This window comes from Neofelis nebulosa, chromosome 18 (genome assembly GCF_028018385.1).
Source record: "Neofelis nebulosa isolate mNeoNeb1 chromosome 18, mNeoNeb1.pri, whole genome shotgun sequence".
NCBI lineage: Eukaryota > Metazoa > Chordata > Mammalia > Carnivora > Felidae > Neofelis > Neofelis nebulosa.
In genome coordinates this window covers 44333217-44346153 of record NC_080799.1, presented here as the reverse complement: position 1 = coordinate 44346153, position 12937 = coordinate 44333217, and the positions used below count along the sequence as shown (strand labels likewise).

At 57.7% G+C, this 12937-nt stretch overlaps 2 protein-coding genes across 2 annotated transcripts; one reads left to right on the top strand and one right to left on the bottom strand.

Moving 5' to 3' along the window:
- Positions 1-4550: 4550 nt before the first annotated feature.
- Positions 4551-6988, top strand: LOC131501164 (uncharacterized). The gene is made up of 2 exons (XM_058710904.1): positions 4551-5446; positions 5818-6988. The coding sequence occupies exons 1-2, from the start codon at positions 4776-4778 to the stop codon at positions 5840-5842; spliced, it is 696 nt and encodes a 231-aa protein (XP_058566887.1). The 5' UTR covers positions 4551-4775; the 3' UTR covers positions 5843-6988.
- A 2570-nt stretch (positions 6989-9558) lies between these two features.
- On the bottom strand, positions 9559-11639 carry LOC131500819 (serine protease 29-like). Its single transcript, XM_058710307.1, has 5 exons — positions 11481-11639; positions 11092-11272; positions 10704-10969; positions 10053-10219; positions 9559-9976 (listed from the first exon to the last, which is right to left on the bottom strand). Exons 1-5 carry the CDS (start codon positions 11539-11541, stop codon positions 9812-9814), a joined length of 840 nt encoding a protein of 279 aa, XP_058566290.1. The 5' UTR covers positions 11542-11639; the 3' UTR covers positions 9559-9811.
- Between the last annotated feature and the right edge of the window lie 1298 nt (positions 11640-12937).

Here is a 12937-nt window from a genome sequence, read left to right as displayed (position 1 = left end):
CTTCTGAATTGAAAACATATTAATACTATGGAGAAGTTTTGCATGATCAACTTGAATCTTCACGGGAGGTACACTGTGGATTCTGCCAAGATCAGTTGAAGATTTTGCCCATAAAGAGATGGTAGCTGATCGAATAGGAATACATGATCAGTACCTCCAGACTCAGCTATAGGACCAGCACAGACACGGCACAGAAAAGGTGCCAGAGGATCATTCGTTTCCCCTTTGTGCTATTTTGGTTACTGTTGTCAAATTGTAGGTCGTGGATCTCGAGTTCAGAGGATCTGCACATTATTTTAGAAAATCCTTCAAAGGATCCTCTTGTCGAATAGAGATTCCTGGTCTCCTGAGGGAGGCACTCAATCAGTACCGTCTTAAAGTTAGATCTATATTGTAAAAGAGAGGGTAAATGGTCAAAATTTCCTTATGTAAGACTTGTAAGTTAGGTGCCAACCTTCTGGCCCTTAAAGGCACTGAGAAAAGCAGGTTCTTGCAGACTTGCCCTCTGAGGGCTCTTCTCAGGAAAAGCCACCTGTGAGACCCTCATGCCCTCCTTATCCAGGATTGTCAGAGATGAAATATCATCCCCTCGAAAGAAAGGGACATTCAATGTATCTATTGACTAAAATGTTTCATGGTGAATTTGGTCCCATGAAGGGTCCATTTTCCTTGCAATATTCTAAGCAAACAAAAGGATCTGAGCACAGTTGCAGAGAACCCTGAGCCATATATACAAGTGTTCCAAAACCTAACCCAGGGTGTTTGGGAGACAAAAAGACACAGGCCATCCCTAACAAAGGGGAATCTAACACCCTGTTACTGTTTTTCCTAATACATTCCAGTTACTGTAACTGTATGGGGGAGTTACTCCCTCATTCGTTTCCGGGGTCAATGATTATGGTGATTAGAGCCAGCGGTCTCTTGTTGGTCTCCCTCAGAATGGAGGCTTTCAGGAATATTCCCAGGCCACTGCAAAAACTCCTTTTAATCAGTGGAAGTTCTCTGTCTTCTCTGTCCTGACATGGACTGTCTAATTCCACTTGTTGCTGGAAAGAAACCTGGCGTCTGCTCAACTGTTCAAGGTGACAGACTTTAGGACCAGGAGACCTCTCTCTCTCCGCCCTCAAGGCTTTTATGTGCCCTTGGCACCTCATCAGGCTCCACCTGGGATGAAAACCCCTGACCCCACCCCCGCCTCACCCCCCCCTCACTCCCCACAGCGCGCAGCAGAGGCCCTGTGGGCTGGTTGTGGCACGAGTCCCCAGATGCCCCCTGTTAGCGATGGCCCGTTCAGAAACCCCTGCCCCTGGCCATCCACCCCTGCTTGTCCCTGCCTTACTCAGGACGGGGTCTCCATTCCCCTTTTGCAACGTCCAACTCTCGATTCAGCTCGGGTCACGGTCTCGCGGTTAGTGGGATGGAGCCCCGCGTCGGCCTCTGGGCGTGTCGGCCTCTGCGGAGCCTGCTTGGGATTCTCTCTCTCTTTCTGTCTCTCTGCCCCCCCCCCTTCATGCTGTCTCTTTGTCTCCCTCATAACGAATACATAAACAGTAAAAGTTTTTAAAGAAGACGTAATACAACCACGTTATGGGGAAAAGACCCAACAGACCCTCAAGTTTTAACGTCCTTTTCATTTTTTTCTATCTTTAAGTAGGCTCCACGCCCAACGTGGGGCTCGAACTCAGGCCCCTGAGGTTAAGAGTCGCACCCCCCACTGACTGAGCCAGCCAGGGGCCCCGAGATCCTTAATTTTTGAAGGTCTTCTAGCAAACAGCGTCCTTCTGCCGTGTTGGCTCGAGACCCGCACCCGTCTCGTTTCTGGCTGTGCTCGGAACCCCCTGCGCCGCCTGGGGGGTGTCTCCTCTGGCGGCCCGGTGCCTCTTCGTCAGAGTTCTGGCCTTCTTCTCCTCATTGGGAGATTTTCAGCCAGATGCATCAACACTTTGTTGTTCACAGTTGGCGCAAGCCGTTTTGTGTGCTTTTTGAAAGGACGGGCTTACGCCGGCCGACTCCATCTTGTTCTGTGTCCTTCACCTTGACCACGCCTCCTCCCCTTGAGTAACCACCACCCCCCCTCCCCTGCCTAACAGGACTCAGACCCTTCCCCAGCCAATCGGCTGAGGCCACAGCCATTACCTCACCAACTGCCCCTAGGCCCAGTAAAACCTTTGTCCTTTTGAAACTCGCTCTCTCTCCCCGGTATCTCACCGCTGCGTCGGGGAGGTAGGGGATTGAGCTCGAGCTAGCTCAAATAAAGGCTCTTTTGCTTTTACATCGGACTCAGCTCCCTGGTGGTCTTTGGGGATCACGAATTCTGGGCATAACATTTGGGGGCTCGTCCGGGATCCCCAAGACCCCCGAGGGACCCCCGACCCAGAGAGCCTGACTGGCCACGGTTAGTGTCTGTTTGTTCCGTCTTTTCTGTGTGAGCTCTTTTCTGGAATTCTGGTAGTGCCCGACGCGGTCTAAGTGGACGCACTGGAGGACCACGGGCCAGGAGTTTCAGAAGACGTTCCGATTCTCCCTTCTGGAGGGACGTGGAATCCCCTCATCTGTTTTGGGGGGACGTGCAATCCCCTCAAAGGTCTGAGATGAGGCGGGTCTCTCCCGTTGGTCGGCATGAGGCTGTCGTCTAGCTCTCGGTTTTGGAGGGACGTGGAGTCCCCTCAAAAGTCTAAGCTAGCTTTCGGTTTTGCTTCCATAAGGTTGGAAGACTTTCTAAGGGCCCTCTGTTTGTCTGCTTCTGTGTTTCTCTGTTTTGTTCTGTGGACATACTGGACGGACCTTATGGGACAGACTCAGACCACCCCTCTACCCACCCTCTTGGCTTAAGCCCTTCCTAGCTCCACGTGGGATGATTGCCAGCAGCTTTTGCAGGTCCTGTTCACGACTGAAGAAAGAGAAAGAATCCTCAATGAGGCCCGAAAACTAGTTCCGGGCACAGACGGGAATCCCACCACCAAACAGACTCAGATAGATGCCTCCTTCCCCCCGTTAACTCGGCCCCAGTGGGATTTCAACACGACAGAAGGTAAGGAGAGACTCCGGGTCTACCGCCAGACTCTAATGGGGGGTCTCCGAATGGCTGCTAGAAAGCCAACCAATTTGGCCAAAGTAGGAAATGTGCAACAGGGAAAAGATGAATCTCCGGCTGCCTTTTTAGAACGGATCATGGAGGCATTCCGTACCTATACCCCCATGGATCCAGAGGCTCCGGAAAGCAAGGCAGCTGTTATCATGGCCTTTGTAAACCAATCGACCATAGACATTAGCAGAAAATTACAGAAAATAGATAGACTAGGAGAAAAAGTCTGCAGGACTTACTGGTGGTAACCGAAAAGGAATATAACAACCGGGAGCCTCCTGAGGACAAGCAGGCTCGCGCCATGGCGGCTGCCAGCAGTAAGCAGACTCAAGACCTGGCCAGAATACTACTAGCTACCACTGATGACTCCCCCATAAACGAGACCGCCATCTCCAGCAGATGGCAGACAACACAAGAAAAGGTAAAGGAGCCACCAAGGGGGGGAAGCAGAGGCTGCAGAAGGATCAGTGCGCATACTGCAAGGAGATAGGGCATTGGGCCCAAGATTGTCCGAAAAGGGCCGGCGGGAAGGGAGGCAAGACTGCTCGAGTAAACGTCCTAGAGCTAGATGAACTGAGTGATTAGGGGAGTCGGGTTTGGACCCTCTCCCCAAACCCAGGGTAACTCTTAAAGTGAAGGGGACCCCTGTTGACTTCCTTGTCGACACCGGAGCACAACATTCGGTCCTCTGCACCCCACAAGGAAAACTACCCAGCAAGAAGTCCTGGGTCCAAAGGGCAACTGGTATGAGCCAGTATTCATGGACTACCCGAAGAACAGTAGATTTGGGGCCGGGCCAGGAATCCCACTCCTTTATGGTAATACCAGAATGCCCCTACCCGCTGTTAGGACGGGACTACTGACCAAGATTGGAGCTCAGATAACTTTCAGACAAGGGCGGCCTCAGGTCACCGATGGCAAGGGCCACCCCATCCAGGTCCTGACCATGAAACTGGAGGATGAATACCGCCTCCACCAGGAGGCGCTCCCGAGAAAGGATAATATAGACAGATGGCTTCAAGAATTCCCCTCGGTTTGGGCAGAGAAGGGGGGGCGGGGATAGGACTAGCTGCTCACAGGACCCTGGTCCTGGTAGAGCTCAAGCCAGGAGAGAGTCCAGTAAGGATCAAACAATACCCCATGTCTCAGGAGGCCCGGAATGGGCTCCAGCCACACATCCAGAGACTATGAAGCCTAGGGGTACTAGCCCCTTGCCAGTCTGCCTGGAACACCCCCCTATTGCCGGTCAAAAACCTCACACAAATGATTACCGACCGGTACAAGACCTCCGGGAAGTAAATAAGAGGGTCAGGGACATACACCCAACTGTTCCCAACTCATATACTCTCTTGAGCTCCTTGGCACCCTCCAGGGTCTGGTATACGGTACTAGATTTAAAGGACGCCTTCTTCAGTCTGCCTCTGGCACCCCAGAGCCAATCCTTGATCGCCTTCGAGTGGCATGATCCGGAGGAGGGCCACAGTGGGCGACTCACCTGGACACGGCTACCTCAGGGATTCAAAAATTCGCCCACTGTCTTCGACGAGGCACTACACGAGGACCTGGGTGAGTACAAAAGGGAGCACCCTGGTGCTACACGAGGACCTGGGTGAGTACAGCGAGGGACCCAGGACCTGCTGGCTACCCTGGGGGCCTTAGGGTACCGGGCATCCACGAAGAAGGCTCAGATATGCAGCGAGAGGGTTTTGCTAAGATCGCCAGGCCCCTATATGAAGCTACCAAAGAGGGGAAAACATTGAAATGGGCTGAAAAACAAGAAACTGCCTTTAATCAGTTAAAAAAGGCCCTCCTATGTGCCCCAGCCCTGGGCCTACCAGACATTACGAAGCCCTTCCACCTCTTTGTAGACGAACATCAGGGAATAGCAAAAGGGGTTCTAACTCAAGCCTTAGGCCCCTGGAATCACCTGGTGGCTTACCTGTCCAAGAAACTCGACCCAGTGGCTGCCGGCTGGCCGCCATGCCTAAGAATTATTGCGGCGACAGCACTCCTAGTCAAGGACGCAGACAAACTGACCCTAGAACAGGAGATCTGGATCACGACCCCACACGCCATTGAAGGGGTCCTGAAACAGCCTCCTGATAGATGGATGAGCAACACACGTGTGACTCATTACCAGAGCCTCCTACTCAACCCTCCACGAGCGCAGTTCCACCCCAGTGCAGCCCTCAATCCTGCAACCCTGCTGCCCGACCCTGACCTAGGTGCTCCACTACATGACTGTGCGGGAATCCTGGAACGAGTACATGGATTCCGGACGGACCTGACCGACCGGCCCCTCCCCAATGCCGAGGCTACTTGGTTCACTGATGGCAGCAGCTTTGTGCGAGACAGACACAGGTATGCGGGTGCAGCGGTGGTCACCGAAACGGACACCATATGGGTGGAGGCTCTACCCTCCAGAACGTCAGCCCAGCGAGCAGAGCTCGTCGCCCTCACCAAGGTACTAACGTTGGGAGCTTGAAAACGGCTTAACAACTACCAGACTGGGGAGACCCAGTTTTACCAGACCAGCCCAAATACTCCCAGGAAGAGTTACAGCGGATCAAGAAACCCCCATGGCCCAGGAGATAAAGGGACGGTGGTATACACCTAACAAGGAGCTCGTGCTGCCAGACCGGCTCGGAGTCTCAATATTAGAGCACATGCATCGGTCTACTCACACGGGGGCCTGAAAATTAAAAGACTTAATCCGACATGCCGGAATCAAGATTCACCAACAGGACACCAGAATAGAGCAAGTTGTATCTGCTTGCAAGACCTGCCAACTCACCAACGCGAGGGCCACATCAAATAAAAAAGGAACCAGGCTCAGAGGCACCAGACCGGGAGCCCAATGGGAGGTCGACTTCACTGAAGTCAAACCAGGAAATTACAGTTATAAATATCTTTTCGTATTTATGGACACCTTCTCTGGCTGGGTGGAGGCATACCCAACCAAGCATGAAACGGCTCAGACGGTGGCTAAGAAGCTACTAGAAGACATCTTACCCGGGTCTGGTTTTCCTGCCATGGTAGGATCAGACAACGGACCAGCTTTTATCTCGCAGGTAACACAGGCAGTAGCCAAGGCGGTGGGGGCAAACTGGAAATTACATTGTGCTTATAGGCCCCAGAGCTCAGGACAGGTAGAAAGAATGAATGGAACCCTAAAAGAGACCCTTACCAAATTAACCATGGAGACTGGTGGGGACTGGGTGACTCTCCTACCATACGCCCTTTACCGGGTTAGGAACACTCCTTACACTGGGTTTTACTCCCTACGAGATCATATTTAGCAGGCCACCCCCTATTATTCCCAAACTTTAGTTTAAAGATCAAGAACTTTTTCTTTCCTTGAGAGGGCTCCAAAGGGCGCACGAGGACATTTGGCCGCGCCTCCGTGCCATCTACGAGGCTGGCCCAACCCGACACCTCATCAGTACAGGCCAGGAGACTGGGTCTACATTAAGAGGCACCACCGAGAGACCTCGAGCCGTGCTGGAAAGGACCCTACATCGTGGTGCTGACAACCCCCACCACTCTCAAAGTAGATGGCATCGTGACCTGGGTCCATCACACCCACGTTCGGCCAGTGGACCCCTCCTCGATCCGGAAGGACTTTGTCACGCGATGAGCCATCAATCGGGACCAACAGGACCCGCTCAAGCTCACCCACCAAATATTCGTAACTCTATTAACTCTGCATGTCATTGCTCATGCTGCCGGGAGTCCCCACGCCCCCAAAACATCACCTGGCAGATCATAGACACCGGCTCGGGGACAGTACTTAATCAGACCTCCCAGAGCCACCCCAGGGACACTTGGTTCCCAGAACTTTGCGTAACCTCCAAACTCTGTTGCCCTTGTCACCATAAATGCAGCCGGTCCCATGATTGGGTCCGAAAGCTACATGACAAGGGAGGAATGAAAAGGCCTACGCCGACCAACTCCATCTTGTTCTGTGTCCTTCACCTTGACCACGCCTCCTCCCCTTGAGTAACCTCCGGCTCACCTGCCTCACAGGACTCGGACCCTTCCCCAGCCAGTCAGCTGAGGCCACAGCCATTACCTCACCAACGGCCCCTAGGCCCCAGTAAAATCTTTGTCCTTTTGAAACTCGCTCTCTCTCCCTGGTATCTCACCTCTGCGTCCGTGCAGGTAGGGGATTGAGCTCGAGCTAGCTCGAATAAAGGCTCTTTGCTTTTGCATCAGACTCGGCTCCCTGGTGGTCTTTGGGGATCACGAATTCTGGGCATAAGATTTTCGCAGTCGGAGGTGTTTGTGCGTGTAGACTGAAGATTTCTCGGTTGTTCACACACGTGCGCTCTACTCCTCCTAGAACTGACCTCACATTGAGGGGGGCTGTGGAAGAACCGAGGCGGGACCTTCCCCTGGTGCGTGTGGAGCCCTCAGGGAAGGGGCCCAGCGAGAGCGGGGGCCAGAGGGGCATCAGGAGACTGGGCCCCGGTTCTGCCCATCAGACCCCCTCGGCTGCCATGTGACGTGAGACCTCGGCACAGGGGGGCAGGGAGGCCGCACCTTCTTCTTAACCCAAAAGTTATTTTTATGACAAGTGTAGTACGTGCCCCCTGGAAACTCTTGGGGGATATGGACGTGTTAAGATAAAAAAAAGAAACAACCAAGAAATCCGTCCTCCTTCCACCTTCCCTCATCCCACCCAGGAGTTGTCCCTGTCCGTTGTTGGGGTGATGAGTTCTAGAACTTTCTGAGGCCTGAGTAGGCCTCGAGCCGGATGAGGTGTGGACGGAGGCACGTCTTGCAAGGAAAGGCAAGGAAAGGCTCTGAGGGGACAGGGTTAGGGTGGAAAGACAGGACTAGGCTCCTTCACGCCCAGAGCTGCAGATCAGAGATGAAGCGCACCTCGGGCGGGGCAGGGGTGGGGGCTTCCTGTGTGCCTGGAAACCAAACCCACACAGCCTAGGCCAGGAAAGGTCAAGGCCGAGGGCAGCCAGTGACGAGTCAGCGGCTAATGTGGGGGTGGGGGCAAGGAGGAGGTTTCCCCCTGCGGAGGCCACCACGTGGGCCCATGTGACCCATGTCCCCTGGGCAACCAGAAGCCCTAGCAGGCTGGGAGGGCATCCCCGGGGCCAGAGAAGGAAGGCATCTAGGGACAGGACCCCCTCCCTGTGCCCCAGTTTGCTCTCCTGTCAAATAGGGGGCAGAAACGCACCGTGTCCAGAGACATTGGGGGGGCACAGATGTCCCTCAGAGTTCCTGTCTCAAGCCGGGGCCGGGTGCAGACAAGTCCAGCCCCCTCCCAGGGCCCCTAATCGGCTCTGTCATCAGGCCCTGGCCACACGGCGGACAGTTAGGAAGCGCCTGCTCTGAGCTGGGCAGCTGGGGGCTGTGCCCATCTGATCTGCGGTGAAGACCACGGGACCCCAAGCGGGCACGGGGGCAGGGACGTGAGCAGCGTGGGCAGGCACAGACGCCTGTCACGAGGCCTGACTGTCTCCTGGCTCACTCTGGGCCTCGAGCTGGGACCCTCCGGGGCAGCCCCGAAGACCCGACTCCTGGAGGACAGAGGAGAAGAGCCAGTGTGCCCCCCGCGAACCGGGGAGGGCTTCCTGGAGGTGGGGGACACCCATCCCCACCCCTGTCCGGGTGACAAGGAAAAACAAATGTGGGTTTACAGACAGGCCACCTGGGGCTGCCCTGGTCCTGCTGTGGCCTGTGCGGCCCAGAGACGGCCACTTAGTCCAGGGGGCAACATCCACGGGGCACAAATGGTGGGGACAGCCATAGCTGCAGGTGCTCAGAAGGAGCAGGTGGGGCCTGCCACGGAGCCTGCCCCTCAGCTCCTCCCTCCTCCCTCCTCCCCCCTGCACAGCAGGTGAATGGGCCCTCCTTGCCCCACCCTGGCACAGCACATGGGCTCAGGGCACCCCCTAACCCTGCAGCGCACACACATCATGGCCCTGGGGCACCGTGGCCTCCAGCCCCTCACCCGGCTGCCTACCGGGCATTTCTCTCCAGCTGCTGCCCAGCACCTGGAGCTCATACCCAACCAGGGGCTCCGAACCTGGAGCTCATACCCAACTCCCCCTGGGGAGCCAGCGAAGACCCTCACCTGAAGGTACCCAGATGGGTAAGCACGTCCCTAAAGGGGAGGACAAATTGGCATCATATCCAGGTCACTTTTGTGTGGCAACTGGTTAATTCCCAGAACAGACCTTGCCTTACAAGAGAAGTGTGATGGACAGATGGATGGTTGGAAAGATGGGGCATGGAAGGAGGAATGGATGCAAGGTTGGAACCACGTGGTGGCCTCCGGTGCAGGACAGAGCTGGCGGCTGTGGCCGCAGAGTGGAGCCAACCCTGAGAACCTCACTCTCGCTTGCCAAGCCTGGTAGGACACCAGCCCCAGCGCGGCCCCCTGTACCTCGGGGCTGGGCTGGCCGACACGCTCCCACGGAGAGCCCACTCCACTGAGACTGACCGCACTCTGGTCATTCCTCAAGCTCTTTAATTTGACAGACAGCACAGCGAGGCACCCTGGGCCCCAGGGACTTCCCGCCTGCCCCCTGGCATCTTCTTGCTCCTTCCCCCAGCAGTCACGGAAGTCCCGGACACTGAGGAGGCCAGAAGCAAAGGCGGAGCCCAGGCCAGGGACGGGGGCGCAGAGGCTGAAGCAGCAGGCTCTGGGGGGAGGAAGGCGTCGCTCCTCCGCACCCAGCCAGGCGGACGGCCAGCAGGCCCTGGTCAGAGGCCCCTCCCGATTTGCTGCGTGATCCAGGGCACGTACGTCTGGACGCGAGCGTAGACCCCGGGACGGTTTCTCACGGCACAGCTGTCACCCCAGCTGACCACTCCCACCAAGTGCCAAGCACCCGTCGTGTTGCAGACCAGAGGGCCTCCAGAGTCGCCCTGAGGAAGGAGAGAGAGCACTGAGCCCCGGCTGGCCTCCAGCGCGGGGTGGGGGCCGGGATGGGCTGGGACTCACCTGGCAGGAGTCCCGGCCCTCGGTCCCCGCACACAGCATGTCGTCCTGGATGATCTTCCTGCCCGCCAAGCGGTGGCTGGTGGCGTTGTGGTACTGCTGGTCACAGACGGCGTTCTCCACCACGCTCACCGCCACCTGCTGCAGTCGGTAGGGCGGAGGCAGCGACTCTGGGGGACAGACGTGACCGGAGGCTGGAGCGTGGCCCCCGCTGTCGGCCGCGAGCCTGCGTTCCTGCCCGGATCGCTACCGTGGGGTCCCCAGGGTGCAGGGTTCCCATCTCCCTCTAAATTCCTAAGACCCGGGGGGTGGATTCTGCCTTTAGTTGGAAGGACCGGATAGAAAATGGGGGGGGGGGGGTGAGGGTTTCTGCCCGTCCGCCCAATATCTTCCTATAAGATGGAGAAAAACTAAGAATATGAATTTCCTCGTCACAGTGTTGGGTCCCGAGCTCAGTTGTGCTTCAGGGACCCTCCAGCCTCTGGGGTCGGATCTCCCGATTGGGGCGCACACGGGGTGGGTGGGGGAGGGTGTCGGAAGGCGATTCCTTTACAGAACCTGCAGCCGCCCACCCGCCAGGACTTCTCTGTGTGGCCAGGTCTGGAAATGCCTCTCGTGGCCCCGAACCCCTCCCAACCCCCACCCCGTACACACGGTGCACCAAGACGGTGCCCCAGCCGGTCACCCAGCACTCGTCCTCTGGGGTGACTTCAAGCAGGGCCGACGGGAGCTTGACAGGCCTGACGTTAGCCGTGCATTTCACAGAGTGTGACAGCTGGAGCAGGGCCACGTCCGCACCCAGTTGGGCGTTGATGTAGTCGGGGTGGACGATGACGCGGGTCACATTCAGCAGCGTCCTCCCCCCGTAGAGGTACACGTCCCCGGCATGGATGCGGTAGGCTGCCGGGTCGGCGTCCTTCCTGGGGTTGCAAAGAAGCCACGGAGGCGGGTCCTTCGAGGGCGGCTCCCTCCACCCCGCCTGGAGCCCGGATTCCCACACCTCCTGATTCACCCAGAGCTGGATGGCAGCTAGCGGACTCACCGGAAGATGCAGTGGGCGGCGGTCAGCACCCACTGGGGGTGGATGAGGGAGCCCCCGCAGATGTGCACCCAGGAGGCCCAGTTATAATTGTAGACTTTCAGGCTGACCTGCCACGGCCACTTCCCCTGGGGGGCACTCTGGCCCCCGACGATGCCCACCAGCTCGTTTCCAGGGAGGGAGGCTGGGAAGCAACAGGAGGGGGGAGGGAGGCTGGGAACAACATGAGGGGGGAGGGAGGCCAGGCCTCGGGGCCCGGGCGGAGCCCAGTCCCCACCAAGCCTCCCCTGAGGGCACAGACAGGCAGCTCCAAGGCCCCCAAGCGACTGGAACTGGAGACAAGGTTACAGGAGCCTCTGGGAAGGGAGGACTCCCGTGGGGTCAGGACTCACCTGGGCTCCCCACGACGCAGGTCCCCGAGAAGAAGGGGGTCAGAAGCAACAGCCACAGCATCTGCGAAGAGAGAGGGCACGGAGGGACAGCTCAGGGCCGGAGGGGGCCAGGGGCCTCTGCAGCTGTGTGAGAGGGGACAGCGCCCCTACCTTGCCAGGCTCCACGGGTCTCTGCTCTGGGGGCCCCCGAGATCCTTTATGTTTTGGTCACAGGAAGTGGGCGGGCGGCTTGGGCAGTGATCCACTTGGCCGGGGTGGGGGGGGTGGTGGAGGATGGGAAAGAAAGGCAGCCGGGTGTCAGGCCGAGGCCGGGGGCGGCTGCCACCTGGATACGCCGTCCCCGGCCCACGTCCCACCTGAGACTCGGCCGCCCTCAGCCACGCGGACTGGCCCCCGCCAGTGTCTCCAGCAGAGGAAGATCCCCGCACGCCCCAAGGCAGGCTCCTACACCCCCGGAGGCCGGGGAGGCACCCCTCCTCACCCCCAGCTCGGAGCACGGGTCCCCAGGCCTCAGGCATGTGGTGACGCAGCGGGCTGACCTTCTCCCCCAGGACAGGCGGACTCCCAGGGCCCAGGACGCCCCGCCCCGGCCACCGTTCCTACTTGGGGCGCTTCCAGAAGGAGGGAGGCTTTTGCTCCTCTGAGAAGGCCGCCGAGCATCAGCAGAGTGTGTTCAGGGGGGTGGGGAGCTGGTTCCCCATCACACACCCGGGAGGCCAGACTCCCACCCTGGCCGCCCACCCCCGGCTGACTGCGCTTCTCACGACACGTCTGAGCACCAGAGGCCGCAGAGCCTGTCCACCCTGGCGCTGTCCACCCACCAGCCCGTGGCGCTGTCCACCCACCCTGCCCCGCTTCCGACCAGTGCAGTCACGTCTCTTCCCAAGCGTTGGCCCGGCCGTCAGGGCCAAGGACGGACCCCTGCACATGGCACAGGGTCCCCATCCCCTGGACTCCGCCCCACCCTGAGTGGACAAACCTGGCTTCACAGCCCACCTTCCCAGCTGCCACCAATAGCACCCATCCAGGTGGCCTCCAAGGGAACAAATGATGCAATTTTTGTGGCGAGTCACACGGTGTCCCCTAAAGCTCCCTCTGATGCCGTATTGAGGCATGGGGAGGGCAGAGGTCCATGGTCTAAGATAGGTTCCTTTGACACCACCCAGGAGAGTTGGGTGTAAGCATACGGCTCCTTCTACATCAGCGAATCCAATCTACATCAGGGACCCTGAACCCTGTGAGCCCCTTTTTCCTTCCAGCTTAGGGAAGCAGCCAGCCCTCCATCCAGCCCTCCAGCCCTCCTGTCCTGGCTGGGCTACCAAGGGTAAACGTCTGGCTGTTCACATGCTGCCAGCCTTGCTTTAGCAAATGTCAATATGAGCAGCTGCTGTATGGGGGATTCTCCTCCATTGTGATCAGGGCCTGGGACAAAACATGACGAGAGAGAGAGAGAGAGA